Raw genomic sequence first — 22,558 nt, forward strand, 5'->3', positions numbered from 1 at the left:
AAAACTATGTGCATTGCACATTTAACAAAAAGGTTTTCCAGAAGGAGTTAGATATCATTCTTAGGGATAAAGGGATCAAAGGTGTGGGGAGAAAGAGGACACTGGGTACAAAGTTGGATGATCAGTCATGATCATATTGATGATACAGCAGGCTTGACAGGCTGGATGGCTTACTTCTATTTTCTGTGTTTCTTTGCTTATCCATAGCACACATTACTCATGTAAAGAACCATAATAAATTAGTTAAACCTAATTTCCCTTTCACAAAACCATGCTCTTTCCAATTAATTTAAGTTTTTCTAACTGCCCAGCAATAATCCCTTTAATTTTTTTTTTGACTCCAAAGTCTAAATTATTACTATATATCGTGAACACCAGTGGTTCCAGCTCTGATGATTGCAGGATCCCACTGTCTACCTTCTGCCATTCCAAAGATCTTTCCTTGCTTTGACTCTCCATTTTCTGTCCTGTCACCAGCCAGCCAGTCAGTCTGTGATTTGTCCACGGGTTCCATGAGCTGTGATCTTTTTCATTTAACTATTATGTAGCAGTTTACTGGAGGCCTATTGAAAATCTAGATACATTCTATCAACTACATTATCCTCATCTATTCTGCTTGTTCCCTCTTTCCTCTACAGGAAATCATGCCTCACAAACTTGATTGAGTACAGAACTGGCTCAAAGGTAGAAGAACACAGGGTGGTGTTGGAGGGTTGCTTTTCAGACTGGAGGCCTGTGACCAGTGGAGTGCCACAAGGATCGGTGCTGGGTCCTCTACTTTTTGTCATTTACACAAATGATTTGGATGCGAGCATAAGAGGTACAGTTTGTAAGTTTGCAGATGACACCAAAATTGGAGGTGTAGTGGACAGTGAAGAAGGTTACCTCAGATTACAACAGGATCTTGACCAGATGGGCCAATGGGCTGAAACGTGGCAGATGGAGTTTAATTCAGATAAATGCGAGGTGCTGCATTTTGGGAAAGTAAAATCTTAGCAGGACTTATACACTTAATGGTCAGGTTCTAGGGAGTGTTGTTGAACAAAGAAACTTTGGAGTGCAGGTTCATAGCTCCTTGAAAGTGGAGTCGCAGATAGATAGGACAGTGAAAGAAGGCATTTGGTATGCTTTCCTTTATTGGTCAGAGTATTGAGTACAGGAGTTGGGAGGTCATGTTGCAGCTGTACAGGACCTTGGTTAGGCCACTGTTGGAATATTGTATGCAATTCTGGTCTCCTTCCTATCAGAAAGATGTTGTAAAACTTGAAAGGGTTCAGAAAAGATTTTCAAGGATGTTGCTAGGGTTGGAGGATTTGAGCTATAGGGAGAGGCTGAACAGGCTGGAGCTGTTTTCCCTGGAGTGTTGGAGGCTGAGGGGTGACCTTATAGAGGTTTACAAAATTATGAGGGGCATGGATAGGGTAAATAGGCAAAGTCTTTTCCCTGGGGTTAGGGAGTCTAGAACTAGAGGGCATAGGATTAGGGTGAGAGGGGAAAGATACAAAAGGGACCTACGAGGCAACCTTTTTACACGGAGGGTGGTACATGTATGGAATGAGCTGCCAGAGGATGTGGTGGAGGCTGATACAATTGCAACATTTAAGATGCATTTGGATGGTATATGAATAGTAAGGGTTTAGAGGGATATGGGCCAGGTGCTGGCAGGTGGGACTAGATTGGGTTGGAATATCTGGTCAGCATGGATGTGTTGGACCGAAGTGTCTGTTTCTATGCTGTACGTCTTATGACTCTATTAGTATGACACATTACATTTTTTTGCTCCAGATATCTTTACTTATTTCCACTACCAACTAAGCTGACTTGTCAATAGTTAAGCTGACTAATACTAATTATCATTCATTTGTAACTATATCACTGTCTCTGATATGTCTTCCTTAGTTTCTTTTGAAATCTACGGATGGCATCCATTCAGATCAAAAGATATATCGTCCATGAGTTTGTTTGTAGTGTTATCATAGAATCTCTGCAGTGTGAAAGCAGACTATTCAGCCCATTGAGCCTACACCACCCCTCTGAAGGTCATCCCACCCAGATCCATACCACTACCCTATCCCAATAATCCTGTATTTCCCACGGCTAATCTACCTAACCTGCACATCCCTGGACACTACAGGCAATTTAGCATGGCCAATCCACCTGACCTGCACATCTTTGGATTGGTGGAGGAAACCAGAGCACTTGGAGGAAACCCAAACAGCCAGGAGCAGAATGTACAATTCCACACAGTTGCCCAAGGTTAGAATCGAACTTGAGTGCCTGGCACTGTGAAACTGAAGAAGGGTTACACCCGAAACATTGACTTCACATCCTGATGCTGCCTAGCATGCTGTGTTCTTCCAGCCTCCTGCCTGTCTACTCTGGCACTGTGAAACAGCAGTGTTAACCACAGAGCCACCTTGCTGTCATGTTTAGTTAATATTTCAAATTTTTTGAATTTTAAACTCTGTTGTATAATTTCTAATCCTATCATCTGAAATGATTTCTACTTGATTTATCTTGTAGTGAGGTAAGGTACTTAATAGTTCTACCATTTCAGCATCACTGTGTGTAATTTTAACCTGACCATTCTTTGACAGTTCTATCCGAGACTCTTTTTTTAAAACCTATGTGCCTACAGAATATTTTATTCTATAATCCATACTCCTGGATGGTTTGGATTCATAGTTCCAGTCTGCTTTCCTTTTTTTTAATGTCTCCACTGTATTCATTTACATTGTCTGTTGTCTCATCAGACCTGCTGCATTTTAAGTTTCCTCTTTCATTATTTTCCCTATTATTCAACTTGTTATTATGGTTTTTCCCAAGTGTTTTCATTTGCCATTATATATATAAACCTTGTCTTTTTGTCCATATCACAATTTACCGATGGGCTCTGACATCAACAATTAGTCTTTTTTTCAAACAGTTTGGAGGTTATTCAATTCATTTGATCATGAAGGGGATGTAGAGCACTCAGAAATATGGACATCCTCAAAAACCTTAGAATTTTCATCCAGGGTATGTTTTAATTCATTTTAACTAGGTTCCCATCTGACTGCTCGATTGATTCAAAGCAGACATGTGATGATTGTTGGGCAAACTGAGAGAATCATAGAATCCTTACAGTGTGGAAGCAGGCCATTCGATCCATCATGTTCACATTGACCCTCCCAACAGCATCCCATTCAGACCCACCCTCCCACTTTATCCCATAACCCTGCATTTCCGATGGCTAATCCACCTAGCCTGCACATCTCGTGGGAGGAAACCACAGCACCTCAGGGAAACCCACACAGACACGGGACGAGTATGCAAACTTCATGCAGAAAGTTGCCTGAGGGTGGAATTGAACCCAGGTCCCGAGAGGATTGTGGGAGGAGCTGACTGGTTGCGGAGGACAAGGGAATGAGTAGATTGTCAGGATGAGAGGACCGGTGAGATTTTGGAGAGGAGGGAATGGATTGTGCAAGGGAGTGAAGAGATTGTTTAGAAAAATGCTTTTTATTTTTATGTTCTTTTTAAATTGAGTTGCCAATCTCTTTCTACCTTTGATTGCTTAATTACTACTATAAATGTAAGATTGAGCAAAAATCCCAATCATCTAAAATACTGGACAAGACCCTGGACTTTTCTAACATCTAAAAAACATTGGATTAAATGCCTGAGCTCAGGCTGCAACAACTATACACTGGACCAGAACGATTTTAGTCTGAGACTACTGTTCAACCTGGAATTCCAATAAATACATCCACTCCAAGAGAGCAAACAGCCAGACCTAACACTCTATACTGAAACTAACTTTTACACCTTAACCTACCCAGCAGCAGACATTATGGAACCCATACAGATACCGGACATTCAACTTCAAAATACATTCACGTGTACAGTCGATTCTGCTAATGACACATGTTTCTTCAACGCGAATTGGCTTCAATGCAATTGAAGAATTTAGACTGTTATTTGTAGAACATAAACTTTCCTTACCTGTATTGGCTATAACGCAATTTCAGCTATTGCACAATGTTCTTATAACGCGAAATCGCACAAGAATGGAACGATTGCGATATATCAGAACCGACTATACTCTTAACTATCAGGAAGCCAACTGACTCCAGAAGCTAACACCAGAAACAGAATGGACATCACAGATTTGAGGGGAAATTACAGGACACACAGACAGTATAACTGCCACCCCTGATCTAGCCTGAAGAGAACCTTTTATCCCCCAACAATAAGCTCCTGCACAAACAGCTTCCCCGCAGGATTCCAGCCCCAACAAGCAGCTTCAGAATCAAGAATGACATAGGCCGAACAGAGAAGCGGAATTGGGAAGACAAACCAAGGGCAGCATTACATCAAAGGGCATCCGACAAGAGGGCAAGCCAACCTAATGCTACCCGAATGAGAGCTTCCAGACACAGGCCTGCTCCAAACCAAGAGAACCAACAGTGAGAATCTTAGCACCGGCCGCACTTTAAAACTGTGCTTTCCTCAGTGGTGAGCTGAAACGCCTGAGAATTCAAAGTTTCTGACCTAACTAGCAGAGAAGGGAAAGTGGGTGGTGGTAGTGCAGAGAAATCCAAGGTTGGAAGCCTGATTAAAGTAGCTATGATTAAAACTGCTGTTTAGGTTCTAATTGTGATTAATCTGTGTTTAGTTTGATAGTGTACATAATTACAGTCCTCTGTATATTTGATAGTGCTAATTTCACTGTTTATTGCATTTATCTTTATTTCTTTATTATGCATATTTATTTTGTAGTTAAATACAGAGATTCTTTTGCCCTGAAACACCAGCCTACTGCCTTCTTCATGTCAGAACCAGGGATCTGGGGGTAATTCGAACCACCTAAAGATCAGCAAATTTCTGATCACAAACCAGAACACTACATAAATCACTTGACATATTTTGAGCTGTACAGCATTCTGAAGTAATAACACTTAAGTTTAAGACAACTTCCATTTAGCTTGCAGAAACACACCTTATCAATGTCACATGTCTAGTTCTTACGTGTTTGCTTTATTTATTCCATAAGTAGAACATAGAACACTGAATGCACTTCTTGTATCTGTCATCTAGAAGGGATGGTTACAACAGGAGAACAGCTGTCTGATGCTTGTTGCTTACCATCCCGTATTATTTAATTGATCTCAAGGATACCCTGACCATCAGCTTGACTCATAAAGACATATGATAAAACCCAGAAAATTATCAAATATTCCACACCACTCCACAACATGCTTAGTTCAATCTTACAATTTGTTATTAAGCACACTTGGTACAGTGCAAAAATGAATTAATGATAAAAATGAATATTTTGTCTGAGAATGTTATAAGTGATGGGTAGAATATCCAGACAGGAAGTTTGGTACACTGACTTGCTTGCTTCAGCAGCATACCTATATAGATAAAATCTCTTTTCACAAAGTTTGCTAAACTTTTCCTTCATAATTAACAACACAACCTTATCAAGTGTTGTATGTGTGTTGTAACTTCTTCCACTCTCTGTGGTTGAAGTCTGCCGGTTTCACCACAGAGTGAAAAATATCAAGATAGTTCAGGGGTGAACTACAAGTGTTGCGGCTAATGTGTGACCTGTAATCTTTCAAGGTGCAATAGAAAAAGCACACCTGTAGAATGAGGCCAGCTGTTACTCAATACTGGAGCCCCTGTGATAGTTAAACCCTTAGGTGCCTGTTAATTTCACCACAAAGAATTACTGAGTGTGAAAAGAATGTGCTAAAGTTCTGTAAAATTAATTGAAATTATAAATTACATTAACTGTCCTCCAACTTGATGGATGCAACTCATATAATTTATACCCCAAGCATGATGGATACACAGCAGAGGAGCTGGAATTCAAAGTAGACTTAATTTCGAAGAATCACTTTTGAAATTAATCTGCCCGTACAGACAAGATAAAATCTTCTGTCTCAATTTTTTAGATTCTTTCGATGTAGAGATATCAAACCATTTTTTTCCATCACAACCTGTGTTAACTGTGTATATACACTTGTGCTATATGGTGATACAATTGGTTTTTCTGCCTTTCTAACTTTGTGATATCCATCACATAGAACAGTCACACAGGACTCACCATATTAAATCAGTATTGGCAAGCTTCTTCTTTAACAAGTGCAAGTTTTTATTTTGTCCAACAATGTAAAGAAAGGTGCTAGCAAGTCAATTTATATTATATCTCCCACAGTTGAAGTCAATTAAAATAAAAATGGGAAGAGATGAACTCAGGCTGACATATCACTACCACCCATCTTGGACAAGTAAAAATGCTCTCCATTATACTTAGTGAATGGATTAATATCCCAAATGGGTTTACGTACATTCCACCAAGGAGGAGGAAGTGAGGACTGCTGATGCTGGAGATCAGAGTCGAGTGTGGTGCTGAAAAAGCACAGCAGCATCTGAAGAGCAGGAGAATCGACGTTTCGGGCATAAGCCCTTCCTGACCTGCTGTGCTTTTCCAGCACCGCACTCATGATACATTCCACCAAGCAGACAGACCTCAGGCTGGATGCCAGGTAAGCTGCAGGCCTAATGTACACCTTCAAAGTGAGTTGCTAGCACCAGCTCCATCTAAGCCTGCTGCCTGAGAGAATGTCATTTTGTTTTTTTCATAATGTATTAAATTATGGAATATGGGCACCACTTGCCTTGTTTTTTTCTTTTGTTTTCTTTGTTTTTCCTATAGCCCAACAAGTCCACACCGACCCTCTGAAGAGTAACCCACCCAGACATATTTCCCTACTCTATTATCATATATTTACCCCTGACTAATGCACCTAACCAAGCATCCCTGAACACTATGGCCAATTCATCTAACCTGCACATCTTTGGATTTGGCCAGCATTCATTGCCCATCTCCAATTACTTTTGTTAATGTAGTGTAAAAAGATAGCAGTTCTGAGTGAAACTCACATTTCTGATTTCCCATCCAAGAATACACAGAATTGTTTTTTAAAAATTACAACACAGTTCTCATGTGCTAGTCAGGTGTTCTAATTTGACAGAGCTGTTGAGTGCTGGGAGAGTAACAAATAAGGTATATCCGCTGAGCATTCCAACAATTGCAGGTAAAAACAAAAATACCACTTTCATAGTAGATCCAGTCCTGCCCCGCCCCCAGAGGGTGTGGTCCAGTCCTGCCCCGCCCCAGGGGGTGTGGTCCAGTCCTGCCCCGCCCCAGGGGGTGTGGTCCAGTCCTGCCCCGCCCCAGGGGGTGTGGTCCAGTGCTGCCCCGCCCCAGGGGGTGTGGTCCAGTCCTGCCCCGCCCCCAGAGGCGTAGTTCAGTCATGCCCCGCCCCATGGGGTGTGATCCAGTCCTGCCCGCCCCCAGAGGTGTGGTCCACTCCTTCCCCGCCTCCAAAGGTGTGGTTCAGTCCTGTCCCGCCCCCAGAGGTGTGGTGCAGTCCTGCCCCGCCCCTAAGGAGGTGTCCATTTCCGTCCCGTCCCCGGAGGCGGGTGAGGACCAGACCTGCTCCGTCCCGAGCGGTGCGTGACCCACACTTTCCCCGCTCCCAAGGGGTGTGGTCCACTCCTGTCCTGCCCCTAAGGGGGTGTCCATTCCCGTCCCGTCCCCGGAGGCGGGTGAGGACCAGACCTGCTCCGTCCCGAGCGGTGCGTGACCCAGACTTTCCCCGCCCCCGAGTGGTGTGGTCCAGTCCCGCCCCGCCCCCAGTGGTGTGGTCCAGTCCTGGAGGCTCGATCCGGTTCAGCAGCGCCACCTGCAGGAGTCTCTGTTCCCCCGGCGTCAGGCGCCAAGAGCGAGCAGACGGTGGGGATCGGGGAGTAAGTGGTTTTTGTTTGGTATTTTTTTCCCTCCGATTACTGAAAACCCATCAGCTCGAGGCTGGCCGCCACCCCCTCCCCGGGAATCCGGGCCCTGTCTCTCCCGCTGCCCCCCTGTTCCCGGGGAGTTGGAGACCTCAGGGCAGTGACACCGCCACCTGCCGGCTGGAGGGTTTTATTGCTCCACCCTCCCCCTTCCCCAACAAATGGGGAAAGGATCACACGCAGAGGCCAATCGGCCCCAGTACTGGCCTGTCAAACCATGTCATCCCCATGTTCCAAGCTGCTTTCTCCACCTTGCACATAGTTTTAATCCAAACACTTACACCACATTTCCAAGCAGTCAGTGAATTTCACAAATAAGAGAATAGCCACCTTTTCCTCGATTGCATTCTGGTTTAATCATACATTGCAGTCATAGTTTGGAAGAAGATTGACAGCTACATAAGGTTGGAATGTGTCTGGAGACAAAGTGAGTGATGAATTTGCATTTTATGCAGCATTTTCCTCAACCTCCCTTCACCCCCGGGTACTGATGAAGGGCTTTTGCCCGAAACGTCGATTTCGCTGCTCGTTGGATGCTGTCTGAACTGCTGTGCTCTTCCAGCACCACTGATCCAGAATCTGGTTTCCAGCATCTGCAGTCATTGTTTTTACCAAGGTACTTTATGGCCAATGGGACTTTATCCAAGAGCAGTCATTTTTTGTTATATGGAACATGTGGCAGCAAATTTGCACACAGTAAACTCCAACAGACAGCACTGTGACAATGACCAAATTATCTGTTCATGACATCTTGGTTCCAGCACATACACTGACAGAACACCCCATTCAATGAAGTGTGGGTGAGTGAGGTGACTGTCAAAGGCCAACTTGTTTATTCAGGTTTTGTGATCATGAGGTTAATTGGTTCATTAATAATCAACATAACTTTGGAGACCCCTGTATCTGACTTGAGAAACTTTGGAGGAGGGAGATTAATTTGAGTTGCCTGACTGGAAAACAGTGAATGTCATTGTGCTCCACAAAGTCAGTTTGCAAATACATCTTAAAAATGAAGAATCAATGTGGATTTTATAGTTTTGTACATATTTTTCACACTATCTATCTATCTTTCACTTCCCACTTCTTAAATTCTCTATTTTAAGATTGTTGTTTATCAATATATTAGTTCAAACATTGCCCTGTATAATTGGGTAAATTGTCCTGAGTAATATACAGAGCTCACACAGGAATCTTCCATGTGAGAACTATTCTATTTTTGACTATGGTTTGAAGAACAGAAACATCAATGCAAAAGTGTGTGAAAGAAAACTGGTGTTAAATACACTGTTTAGAAATCATTTGGAAAACCTTTCTTTGGGAGGAAACATCGCTATTGTTTTCATCATGATAATTAATAGGTGGTACCAGATATATCAACTTTTTTTACATTATATTACTTTTCAAGGCAATAGAAAAGCATTTGCAAAATTGTTCTTCATGATATTGCCTCTTTAAAACTGTAAACTCAGCCACATCATCATATTACAGTGATGTTTTACTACGATGCTGTTTGCTGCAAAATGAAATTCTATTTATATGTACCTCTTGACACCCAATCTATCTTCAGGATTTTACACTTTATTTGATAATGTTCCAGTTAAAATGGTAATTACAGTGGTTTGCACGGGTGAGTTCCAAGTGTGATGCAATATACACCCGAGTACCAAAGTTGGTTTCAACTGTTAATGTTGAGTGTTAAGTGTGAATTACTTTTAAAATGTTTTCCCTACTGTCTCCAAGCTATGGCTTCAGATATAAGTAGTGCGCTTCCCAGCTGCAATCTAAAACGCTTAGATTTTTTTTCATTTTTTTAATGACTAGTCAGAAGTCACACAACACCAGGTTATGGTCCAACAGGTTTATTTGAAATCACAATCTTTTGGAGTGCTGCTTCTTTATCATTCAATAATGGCTCTGTCAGACCCCAGTGATAATTATAGTAAGTCTATTGATTCATACAATGACCTGGATTATATTGCTACCTATATTCTATCACCGGAAAGGTCTCCATTCTTTTCTCCTAGTTTATCCTTCTTCCTTGTATATGCTCTGACAAGGCCACCTTCTACACAGGGAATTGTTGTATTATATTTTCTTCCTTTTCCATTATGTTTGTATCCTCATATAGATGTTCTTAACTTCCATTTTTGGATCTTCCTTCTTCAGTGGACCATTTTCAACACCAACCCACCTTCACATCTCAAATGGTTGCAGTTCTCCAATATCTCTTAAGCATCCCAGCTTTCCAAGCTTACACCATTGTTGGCTGTGATTACATCTGTCTAGTCTCTAAGCTCTGCAATTTACTTCCCAAACCTCCTGGATTGACTTCTCTTCTAAAAATACTTCTTGAGACCTACTCTCTGACCAGGCTTTTCATCAACTGTCTCATGTCTCCTTCTGTGCCTTGATCATAGAATCCCTACAGTGTGGAAGCAGGCCCTTGGGCTCAACAAGTCCATACTGACCCTCCAAAGATTAACCCACCCAGACCCATTCCTCTACCCTATATTTACCCCTGACTAATTCACCTTACCTACACATCAGTGAACACTATGGGCAATTTAGCCTGGCCAATCCACCTAGCCTTCACATCTTTGGACTGTGGAAGGAAACTGGAGCACCTGGAGGAAACCCAATCACATACAGGAAGAATGTGCAAATTCCACACAGTCGCCTTAGGCGTGAATTGAACCTGGGTCCCTGGCACTGTGAGGCAGCAGTGCTAACCACTGAGCCACCGTGCCACCATGTTCTATTTTCTTTGGTCCTGCTTTTATGAAGCGCCTTTATTACGTAGAACATGGAATAGTACTGCACAGTACAGGCCCTTCAGCCCTCAATGTTGTGCCAACCTTTTTTCCTACTCTAAGATCAAACTAACCTATATAACCTACATTTTATTATCATCCATGTGCCTTCGGTCCAACCCATCCATGCCAACCAGATATCCCAACCCAATCTAGTCCCACCTGCCAGCACCCGGCTCATATCCATCCAAACCCTTCCTATTCATATACCCATCCAAATGCCTTTTAAATGTTGCAATTGTACCAGCCTCCACGACTTCCTCTGGCAGCTCATTCCATACACGTACACCACCCTCTGCGTGAATAAGTTTCTTTTATATCTTTCCCCTCTCACCCTAAACCTATGCCCTCTAGTTCTGGACTCCCCAACCCCAAGGAAAAGACTTTGTCTATTTATCCTATACATGCCCCTCACAGTTTTGTAAACCTCTAAAAGGTCACCCCTCAGCCTCTGACGCTCCAGGGAAAACAGCCCTAGCCTGTTCAGCCTCTCCCCATAGCTCAAATCCTCCAACCCTGGCAACATCCTTGTAAATCTTTTCTGAACCCTTTCAAGTTTCACAACATCTTTCCGATAGGAAGGAGACCAGAATTGCAGGTAATATTCCAACAGTGGCTTGACCAATGTCCTGTACAGCTGCAACATGACTTCCCAACTCCTGTACTCAATACTCTGACCAATAAAGGAAAGCATACCAAATGCCTTCTTCACTATCCTATCTATTTGTGACTCCACTTTCAAGGAGCTATGAACCTGCACTCCAAGGTCTCTGTTCAGCAACACTCTCGAGATCCTTACCATTAAGTGTATAAGTCCTGCTAAGATTTGTTTCCCAAAGTGCAGTACCTCGCATTTATCTGAATTAAACTCCATCTGCCACTTCTCAGCCCATTGGCCCATCTGATCAAGATCCTGTTGCAATATGGGGTAACCTTCTTCGTTGTCATCTGCAAACTTACTAACTGTACCTTTTATGCTCGCATCCAAATCATTTATGTAAATGACAAAAAGTAGAGGACCCAGCATTGACCCTTGTGGCACCCCACTGGTCACAGGCCTCCAGTCTGAAAAACAACCCTCCACCACCACCCTCTGTCTTCCACCTTTGAGCCAGTTCTGTATCCAAATGGCTAGTTCTCCCTGTATTCCGTGAGATATAACCTTGCTAACCAGTCTTCCATGGGAACCTTGTCAAAGCCTTACTGAAGTCCATATAGATCACATCTACTGCTCTGGTCTCATCAGTCCTCTTTGTTACTTCTTCAAAAAACTCAATCTTTGTGAGACATGATTTCCCACGCACAAAGCCATGTTGACTCTCCCAAATCAGTCCTTGCCTTTCCAAATACATGTGCATCCTGTCCCTCAGGATTCCCTCCAACAACTTGCCCACCACTGTGGTCAAGCTCACCGGTCTATAGTTCCCTGGCTTGTCTTTACCACCCTTCTTAAACAGTGGCACCACATTAGCCAACCTCCAGTCTTCCGGCACCTCACCTGTGACTATCGATGAAACAAATATCTCAGCAAGAGGCCCAGCAATCATTTCCCTAGCTTCCCACAGAGATCTCGGGTACACCTGATCAGGTCCTGGGGATTTATCCATCTTTATGCGTTTCAAGACATCCAGCCCTTCCTCCTCTGTAACATGGATATTTTGCAAGGTGTCACCATCTATTTCCCGACAGTCTATACCTTCCATATACTTTTCCACAGTAAATACTGATGCAAAATACTCGTTTAGTATTTCCCCCATTTTCTGAGGCTCCACACCAAAGCCGCCTTGCTGATCTTTGAGGGGCCCTATTCTCTCCCTAGTTACCCTTTTGTCCTTAATGTATTTGTAAAATCCCTTTGGATTCTCCTTAATTCTATTTGCCAAAGCTATTTCATGTCCCCTTTTTGCCCTCCTGATTTCCCTCTTAAGTAAATTCCTACTGCCTTTATACTCTTCTTAGGATTCACTCGATCTATCCTGTCTACACCTTACAAATGCTTCCTTCTTATTCTTAACCAAACCCTCAATTTCTATAGTCATCCAGCATTCCCTATACCTACCAGCCCTTCCTTTCACCCTGACAGGAATATACTTTCTCTGGATTCTCGTTATCTCATTTCTGAAGGCTTCCCATTTTCCAGCCGTCCCTTTACCTGCGAACATCTGCCCCCAAACAGCTTTTGAAAGTTCTTGCCTCATACCGTCAAAATTGGCCTTTCTCCAATTTAAAACTTCAACTTTTAGATCTGGTCTATCTTTTTCCATCACTATTTTAAATCTAATAGAATTGTGGTCGTTGGCCCCAAAGTGCTCCCCCACTGACACCTCAGTCACCTGCCCAGCCTTATTTCCCAATAGTAGGTCAAGTTTTGCACCTTCTCTAGTAAGTACATCCACATACTGAATCAGAAAATTGTTTGTACACATTTAACAAATTCCTCTCTATCTAAACCCTTAACACTATGGCAGTACCAGTCTATGTTTGGAAAGTTAAAATCCCCTTCCATAACTACCCTATTATTCTTACAGATAGCTGAGATCTCCTTACAAGTTTGTTTCTCAATTTCCCTCTGACTATTGGGGGGGGGGGGTCTATAATACAATCCCAATAAGGTGATCATCCCTTTCTTATTTCTCAGTTTCACCCAAATAACTTCCCTGGATGTATTTCCAGGAATATCCTCCCTCAGCACAGCTGTAATGCTATCCCTTATCAAAAACGCCACTCCCCCTCCTCTCTTGCCTCCCTTTCTATCCTTCCTGTAGCATTTGTATCCTGGAACATTTAGCTGCTAATCCTGTCCATCCCTGAGCCATGTTTCTGTAATTGCTATGATATCCCAGTCCCATGTTCCTAACCATGCCCTGAGTTCATCTGCCTTCCCTGTTAGGCCCCTTGCATTGAAATAAATGCAATTTAATTTATTAGTGCTACCTTGTCCCTGCCTGCCCTGACTGTTTGACTCTCTTCTGTTCTCAGCTGTACCAGTCTCAGATTGATCTCTTTCCTCACTATCTCCCTGGGTCCCACCCCCCACCTTACTAGTTTAAATCCTCCCAAGCAGCTCTCGCAAATCTCCCTGCTGTCCCTGGCTGCCATCCTGAAAAATACACTTTTTTTCCTCCTCTCTGTCTTCTGCCAGTCAGCCAATCCTTTATCCATGCCAGTAGCCTGCCCTGAAGCCCACAGAATCTTATCTGATTTAGCAGTCTCTTGTGCAACACCTTGTTAAAGGCCTTCTGGAAATACAAAAATATCACACTCACTGTCTCATTACCTCCTCAAGGAATTCCAACACGTCTGCAAGGTATGACTTCCCCTTATGATGCCACCTGACTCTGCTATATTTTACAATTAATCAATGCTATTTTTGATTATAAATGCAGTAATACATTTAGACTTCCTGGCATCACAGTTTCCATTGGGATCACTGTAGTTTGGGGGTTTGAAATACAGTAGCACCTCGACATACAAATGACCCCGTTCACGAACAAATCGGTTTATGAACAGGATAGTACGTAAAATTTTGCTTCAACGTACGTACAAAATTCACGGTACGAGCAAAGGTACGAACGCAAAAAGCCCGTGTGCGACCACGTGGTTTCATTGTTCTGCTTTGCTACGCGCTTGTTGAACGCAAAAGCTCTCGGGCCCCGCATGATCTCATTCAGTTCGTCTTTGGCGTGTGCACTGTGAACAGCCATCCAAGCATTCTTACGCTATCCGAGCAATGGGAAAAATTGATTCAGTTCGCGAACTTTTTGGTTCGTGAACCGGGTCCCGGAACGGATATAGTTCGTAAGTCGAGGCGCTACTGTAGTTTGGTTGAGGGTCCTTCTACAAAACCCAGCTTAAACCCAGATCAGAGATTGGTGTGCAGGGTTGTTTGTGGCAGATTCCTTTAAATGTAAGTTTTAGTTTGAAATGGGAGAGAAGGGGTGAATGCCACTCTTAAAGTAGGATCCTGATTGTGCAAAAGCCTGGCAGTCTAGCTTCCACAAGGCAGTAAGAACTCTATTGTTCAAAATATCAGCTGCTCTGTGTTTCACTTCAGGGGTCACTGTTGCCTTGGTAACACGTATGAAAAATAACATTGCAATGTGTGTTTGTCCAGGCTTCCAGAGTACCGGAAAGCTGTGAGACAGCTTACCCCCCCCCCCTCCACACTGGAGCTCAAGTGATTAATTTTAGTTGCAGTTGAGCTAAAATCAAGGTTAAGCTCCTAAAAAAAACTACTGTTTACTACAGGGGCACAGAATTTCCTAGAGGTTAACGTGGCGACATCTATTATTCCTTTGCTGTGAGGCTGATTCCCGCAAGACTGTGACTGTATGAAGGTCCGTTACACTTCACTGCTTCAGCCAGGTCTTCACTTGTTGGCCTAGAAAGCAGGAAGGGAGTCACAGCCAAAGTCAGTCTCAGCTGAAGTCTGCATCTGTACTTTGCAGCAACGAAGAGAGGATTATACACTGATACACCTTTCCCTAGAATGTGGCATTAAGGACATTTACAGCAACATGTTTAGGATTAGCTAAAATAGCAAGGATGAAGTTGATTCTGGAGCAATCTATTTTGTCATTGCTGTAGTAACCTAGGCCATTGGAGGGAGCTGCAATATGCTTGATGTATTTTAATATGAATAACATTTGTAAAGTATATTGGTCTAAGGAGTGAGACAGTCCTAAAACACTGCAAGAACATGGTTAGAAACTTAAGGACAAATCAAACTTGCAGTTTTTCAAATCTATAAATAACACTAATTGTTAACAAATTATTCTGAGCACAAGGCTGGTTAAGTACTTTCTTACACATCTCCACGCTGCTTGATTCTGGGACACTGTCCCTCAAATGGTTGCAGAAATCAAAGACTTCTTGCTGACAGCAAGAAGAGATAAGGCAAAATCTGTAAAACTCGGGAATAAGGACAATGTAAAATTCAAATTATAGAGCAGCCAGAACCTATATGCCATAGAATCCCTACAGTGTGGAAACAAACCATTTGGCCCAACAGGTCCACACCAACCCTCCGAAGAGCATCCCACCCAGAATCACCGCCTTACCCGATCCCTGCATTCCCCATGGCTAATCCACCTAACTTACACATCCCTAGACACTATTGGCAATTCCACACGGCCAATCCACCTGAACGGCATATCTTTGGCCTGTGGGAGGAAACCCGAGCTCATGGAGGAAACCCACACAGACACGGGGAGAATGTGCAAACTCCACACAGACAGTCGCCTGAGGGTGGAATTGAACCCAGGTGCCTGGTGCTGTGAGGCAGCAGTGCTAACCACTGAGCCACCATGCTACCCATATACACTATTCAACATATACAAAGAAATGGCTGAAAAATTCAAGCAGTCCTTGCCTCCAGGCAGGGAAAGAGCTGAAGTAAGCAGCTGAAATCTCTAGATGTTGCTCAGATTTTATTGAATTTTTAAAAACACACAAGTATTAGGGAGAAAAAAATCACAAAGCTAGCAGTAGCAGTTACATAGTACCTTTCCCTTAAGAAAATGTCTAAAGCCACTTCACAGAGACAGAATCAGGCAAAAGCCATTAGTGGGGGTAACCAAAGCTTGGCCACAGAACTGAATGTTAAGGACATTCCTAAAGCAATGGCAGGAGAAGCAACAGAGTTTAGATTAAAGGTTCCAGAGCACAAGGGTTTGATGTCTGAAGGCAAGGTTGCCACTTTTTGGGATGTAGGAATAGACAAAGATAGAAGATCAGGGTTAGGGGTGGTTGGAAAGTTGGGGAAGAGGACTTTTTTTATTTATTCCCTGGTGTGATGTGGGTGCTTTTGGCTAGCCAGCATTTATTGCTCATCCTTAGTTGCCCTTGAGAAGGTGGGGGTGAGCTGCCTTCTTGAACTGCTGCAGTCCACCTGCTGTGGGTTGGCCCACAATGCCCTTTTGAAGGAATTCCAGGGTTCTCACCCAGCGACACTGAAGGAACAGCAATATGTTTCCAAGTCAGGATGGTGCATGGGATTAGAGTGGAACTTGAAGGTGGTGTTGTTCCCATGTATCTGCTGCCCTTGTCCTTTTGAATGGAAGTGATTGTGTTTGGAAGAATTGAGGGGAGAGTATGGGAGATGTTGATAGAGGTGCGGTAGAGCTGAAGAAAGCTGCAGAGCAATAGGGGGGTGAGACCATGAAGGGATTGAAACATAGAGTCATAGAGATGTACAGCATGGAAACAGACCCTTCAGTCCAACCCGTCCATGCCGACCAGATATCCCAACCCAATCTAGTCCCACCTGCCAGCACCCGGCCCATATCCCTCCAAACCCTTCCTATTCATGTACCCATCCAAATGCCTCTCAAATGTTGCAATTGTACCAGCCGCTACCACATCCCCTGGCAGTTCATTCCATACACATACCACCCTCTGCGTGAAAAAGTTGCCCCTTAGGTCTCTTTTGTATCTTTCCCCTCTCACCCTAAACCTATGCCCTCTAGTTCTGGACTCCTCTACCCCAGGGAAAATACTTTGTCTACTTATCCTATCCATGCCCCTCATAATTTTGTAAACTTCTATAAGGTCACCCCTCAGCCTCCGATGCTCCAGGGAAAACAGCCCCAGCCTGTTCAGCCTCTCCCTGTAGCTCAGATCCTCCAACCCTGGCAACATCCTTGTAAATCTTTTCTGAACCCTTTCAAGTTTCACAACATCTTTCCGATAGGAAGGAGACCAGAATTGCTTGCAATATTCCAACAGTGGCCTAACCAATGTCCTGTACAGCCGCAACATGACCTCCCAACTCCTGTACTCAATACTCTGACCAATAAAGGAAAGCATACCAAACGCCTTCTTCACTATCCTATCTACCTGTGACTCCACTTTCAAAGAGCTATGAACCTCCACTCTAAGGTCTCTTTCTTCAGCAACACTCCCTAGGACCTTACCATTAAGTGTATAAGTTCTGCTAAGATTTGCTTTCCCAAAATGCAGCACCTCGCATTTATCTGAATTAAACTCCACCTGCTACTTCTCAGCCCATTGGCCCATCTGGTCCAGGTCCTGTTGTAATCTGAGGTAACCCTCTTCGCTGTTCACTACACCTCCAATTTTGGTGTCATCTGCAAACTTACTAACTGTACCTCTTATGCTCGCATCCAAATCATTTTTGTAAATGACAAAACGTAGAGGGCCCAGCACCAATCTTTGTGGCACTCCACTGGTCACAGGCCTCCAGTCTGAAAAACAACCCTCCACCACCATCCTCTGTCTTCTACCTTTGAGCCAGTTCTGTATCCAAATGGCTAGTTCTCCCTATATTCCGTGAGATCTAACCTTGCTAATCAGTCTCCCATGGGGAACCTTGTCGAACGCCTTACTGAAGTCCATATAGATCACATCTATTGCTATGCCCTCATCAATCTTCTTTGTTACTTCTTCAAAAAACTCAATCTGAGTTTCTGGATTCTGGGTAATCCAAGATGGAGGACGGCAAAAATTTCTGGCTGTAAGATCTGCTCCTTTTTTTGAGGTATTTTAGGTGTTGGAGGTGATTTCCTCGAATTCCATGAGCAGCAATTACTGTTTTATATGCTGTTGCATTGTTTTGGAACTTTGGGAAAAAAAAGTCAAAACAACTGCAGTTCAAAAGGGAGAAGAGCAGACAAAGGAAGCACATGGTGAGGACAGTGCAGGAGAGAGAGAAAGAAAGAGAGAACCTGCACAGTTGCTACCTTTGCTGTTTGAATTCGTGTATCGTGAATTGTGTAACATGATGCTGAGAGTTTTAAGTTGGAGGCAATGGAGCAGCAGCACATGAGCAGTCAGAGTTCAGTTTGAAGTCAAACAGAACATTGATATTGTACGCAGTCAGGTTTAACTTGAGAGAGTGACCAGAGAAAGGAGGAGGTTGTACCAAGCTTGTGTTTGGGTCTCCAGTGCAGATTTGCACTGCCTCACCATTACTGGCTGTGAGTTCCTCGAGCTAAACCACAGCTCTGTAAACCTCTCAGTTCTACCATCCTTTCAGATGTTTCTTAAAAACCTACATATTTGACCAAAGCCGTTACTCACCTGCCCTAACATTTCCCTATGTGGTTTGTCATCAAATTCTGGTTTGATTAGTGCTGCAATGAAGCATTCTCAGGCATTTTATTATGTTAAAGGTGCTGTATAAATGTATATTATTATAGCAATGGTGGGAGATGGTAGATTTGTTACAGAGTAGGACTGTATAAAATTGCAGCTTGTCGCTTTATGGATGATGGACCAAGGGTCTGGTAACACAGAGGCAGCAGAGAATCCAAAAGAAGAGCAGAAAAATAGAGCTGAATGTGATCAGCATATGTATATTTATATGGAAGGTGACCCCCATATTTTCCCATGATGTCGTCAAGATGCAATGGGTAGATGAGGAAAGAGCAAAGTATATAGCCCTGGGGAATGGAGGAGTTGATATAATAAATTGGCATCTCTTTCAAGTCACCATATATTCATTTTAATAATTCATTTTAATAATGGCAATGATCATGAGGTGCCCACCCTAACAGAGTGTCACTAAATTGTTTTCTTATTTCCCAAAAGCTCCCTTTAGTTTTTCATCTAACAAATATAAATATAATGGATGTATATTAAAATATAAGCATCTATCCACTTAGAGACAATTGGAGCAGGAGAGGCATTAATTTTAATTGGTGAACTTACATAATGTATTCTCCATGACAATGGTGAGATTTGCATGAATAATAATGTCTACCTATTTGATATTTGGCAGGCATGACAATGAACAATCTGAAAGATGTAATCCACAGAGCTCAGCAGATTGATAAGCTTATTTCAGGAAACAGTATCCAGGAGATAAAATTACTTTTGCATGGTTTTGAGGGTATTCCGGTCACCTCTGAAATTCTGCAAAATACTGACCTCGTCAGAGCTGTATACAGAGTTTTAAAGACTTGTTCTGATGCAGATACCAGGAAGAAGGCCCGGAACTTGTTGTCTGCATGGAAGAAGCTTTACAGGAGCAGTGGCTTCCAGGAAAAGTGTCCAGAAGACAGACACTGTGCTTCCAGCAAAGAAAAGAGTGAGAAGACAGATAAAATTAATGAGGGGACATTAAAGTCTGAGCTGGGTGCAACTGATTCTGTGAGTGGAAAGCCTGAACAGCAATCTGAAGACAACCAGGTAATGACGGGAACTGAACTCAGCCACAGTCACCCCACAACAGAGATGCTTCCAGAAACACACAATGAAAAACAATTTTCATCAGGCCCAGATACAGTAGTAATTGGCTGTAGTGCAGCTCCAATCAAGCAGCCTACATTTATTATCCAGGCTGTGCGGGCTAAGTGCATAGAGCTTCTATTCCAAGCACTAGTTGGTTCAGAAACAGCTGATGCAAGAGTGGTTGAAATGTGGCAGAGTATTGCCAACAAAGTGGAGCAATTTATATATACATTACACATGAACAATGGTAAAAGGTACAAAGCTTGCATTCGAAGCAGGATTGCAAATTTAAAGAACCCCAAAAATCCCCATTTAAGACAAAAGATGTTATCAGGGGAAGTAACTCCTCAAATGTTTGCAGAGATGTCTGTGATGGACATGGCAAGTGATGAGCTGAAACAGCTAAGAGCATCATACACAAGCTCTGGAGTTCAGGAGCATCAGCTACCTCATGGGCTGGAAGGAACAAAGACCAACAAGATTAGATGCAAACGGTGTGAGAAATTTAACTGTACGGTGACAGCAATTGCCAGAGGCACACTTTTTCTTCCAGGTTGGGTGTGCAACAGAAATTCTGATGAACAGATGATGACTTTTGTCATTTGCAACGAATGCGGAGAAAAATGGTATAACAGTGGCTGGATTTCTGTTTAGATATGGCATAAGATCTGAGGGGGATTTGACTTATTTATTTTCTATCTAACAGCTAGTGACTATCTGTGTCTGTCAACAGCTATGCACCAGATACTGAATAAAATAGCAAAATCCGTTATCTATTTACCAATAAACTCTTAAAAAGTGCCTAGGAACCGTTGCCTGAATCTATTTTTCTCCTGTGAGAGTTTGTTGTCTTCATACTCCTGAATTTTATTATCTTTTCACGAGCAATGCATAGTCCTAAAATCCAATATTTAATGTAGATATTCAACTTAGATAGCTGGCAAAAGATTACAGTGTGATATATTGTTTGGTCAGAGTTCAGATCAGGGGCTGAGAGTTGCTATGACTCCTGTCATAATAATGAGGAGCACAGTGAAAGATCATTGGGTGAAATTGAAGGGAATATACATTCCTGAAAGTGGGACTTGGAAAATGAGGTGCAACACTTCATATGTGGTATGAAAGTGTGACAGGCAATAAGAGGTACAACAATGAAATGGGAATGGTAAACACCAGACAGACTGAAATTCATTAACTCTCCCTAGAGTAACCAACAACCCTGACCAAATTTTGAGGGTTTTTAAAAAATCTTCTTGCACACTTTCTTCCCCTTAGGGAATAGTGGGAAAGTGTTGGAATAATTTTCAAGCTGATTATTAACCTGTTGAACCACAAGATGTACACTTCTTCCATGGCCAACAAATCCTGGAGTGGGACTCGAACACAGAGCTTCTGGCTCAGACAGCGGCATTGCCAACCAAGTCATGAGACCTCCCATATCAGGATGTGAACATTAGCATTAAAATGACATTGTTACTCGAGATCAGAAAAGTCAGCTGTAACCTTACTCACCATTGACACTCCATTCCATTCCTTGCATTGCACTATGTTTATATTCTCCTCTAGACCTGTAACAACCCTCCATTGTGCTAATTCAGACCCCTTGTGCATTATTCATTTCATTTGCCACCATTGATATACAGACCTTCAGCAGGGTCCTAAACACTGGAGCAAAAAGTGCTAGAGAAACTCAACAGGTCTGATAGGATCAGCGGATAGAAAAGTAGAGTTAATATTTCAAGTCTATTGACCCTAAGCTTTGGATTCTGTTCACAAACAGACCAAGTGTTTGATCGCTGTTACTTATTTGCCCTGCTTTGGCACACTTACTATTTGTCTAGATTTACACCTGAGAAGCACCCTTATATTAAAAATGCTAAATACAAATGTTTATTGAAATACATAACTATTGTATTGCACCAGTACCAGAATACCTCAGGCAACAAACTACACAATCCCAGTTCTGGGGAAGGTGCTGTGTACTACGAAAGGAATCAATTTCAACATCTTACTGGCTGTAGAACCAGTCATACCACTTATTTTAAACACAGGTTGCATACAGAAAATTCATCCACTCCCACACAGGGTGGGCCCAGATCATGCTATACTGATAAAGGTATGTCTGGCACTGAATTACTAAAGATTTTTGAGGTCAGAGTCCTAGGCTAGCTCCTAGGTGTGCCCACCTTCTGTCTTAGATAGAACAGTTGAACAGCGTCGCAAATTTCGAACTATCTTAAAAATCACACAACACCAGGTTATAGTCCAACAGGTTTAATTGGAAGCACACTAGCTTTCGGAGTGCCACTCCTTCATCAGGTGACAATTACCTGATGAAGGAGCGGTTCTCCGAAAGCTAGTGTGCTTCCAATTAAACCTGTTGGTCTATAACCTGGTGTTGTCTGACTTTTAACTTTGTACACCCCAGTATACACCAGCATCTCCAAATCATTTTAACTATCTGCATGTTTGACTTTGGAGAATGTGGAGTTATTGGAATAAAAAACAATTTTAAGTTTCTAACAGTTTCTAATAATGTTACTGTAATGTCCAGAGGGTAGGAAAACAATTTCTTGCTTAAATGTTCCCAGCATAGACTCCTGGAATTCTAAAAGAGCTGCTATCAAATGCAGAAAGCTGAATGTTACATTTTTTCAGCTAAGTCTAGATTGCATTGAGTATTTTGCTGTGACGACTTGTGAGAC

At 42.7% G+C, this 22,558-nt stretch overlaps 1 protein-coding gene across 2 annotated transcripts; it reads left to right on the top strand.

Moving 5' to 3' along the window:
* Positions 1 to 7,547: 7,547 nt before the first annotated feature.
* tceanc (transcription elongation factor A N-terminal and central domain containing) lies at positions 7,548 to 20,658 on the top strand. Of its 2 annotated transcripts, none has more exons than XM_043700592.2 (2): positions 7,548 to 7,806; positions 19,402 to 20,658. In XM_043700592.2, the coding sequence occupies exon 2, from the start codon at positions 19,404 to 19,406 to the stop codon at positions 20,505 to 20,507; it is 1,104 nt and encodes a 367-aa protein (XP_043556527.2). In that variant the 5' UTR covers positions 7,548 to 7,806; positions 19,402 to 19,403; the 3' UTR covers positions 20,508 to 20,658. The 2 variants fall into 2 exon arrangements, with proteins under 2 accessions (XP_043556527.2, XP_043556528.2); XM_043700593.2 differs by lacking the exon at positions 7,548 to 7,806 and adding an exon at positions 7,911 to 8,467.
* The last annotated feature ends 1,900 nt before the right edge of the window (positions 20,659 to 22,558 follow it).

This window comes from Chiloscyllium plagiosum, unplaced genomic scaffold, assembly GCF_037043375.1.
Source record: "Chiloscyllium plagiosum isolate Xiang-an unplaced genomic scaffold, Cpla_swu_hap1 HiC_scaffold_12, whole genome shotgun sequence".
Taxonomy (NCBI): domain Eukaryota; kingdom Metazoa; phylum Chordata; class Chondrichthyes; order Orectolobiformes; family Hemiscylliidae; genus Chiloscyllium; species Chiloscyllium plagiosum.

What these genes read in the sequence shown, in the direction of transcription:
- tceanc (XM_043700592.2), top strand. Translation starts at nt 19,404, where the DNA reads ATGACAATGAACAATCTGAAAGATGTAATCCACAGAGCTCAGCAGATT.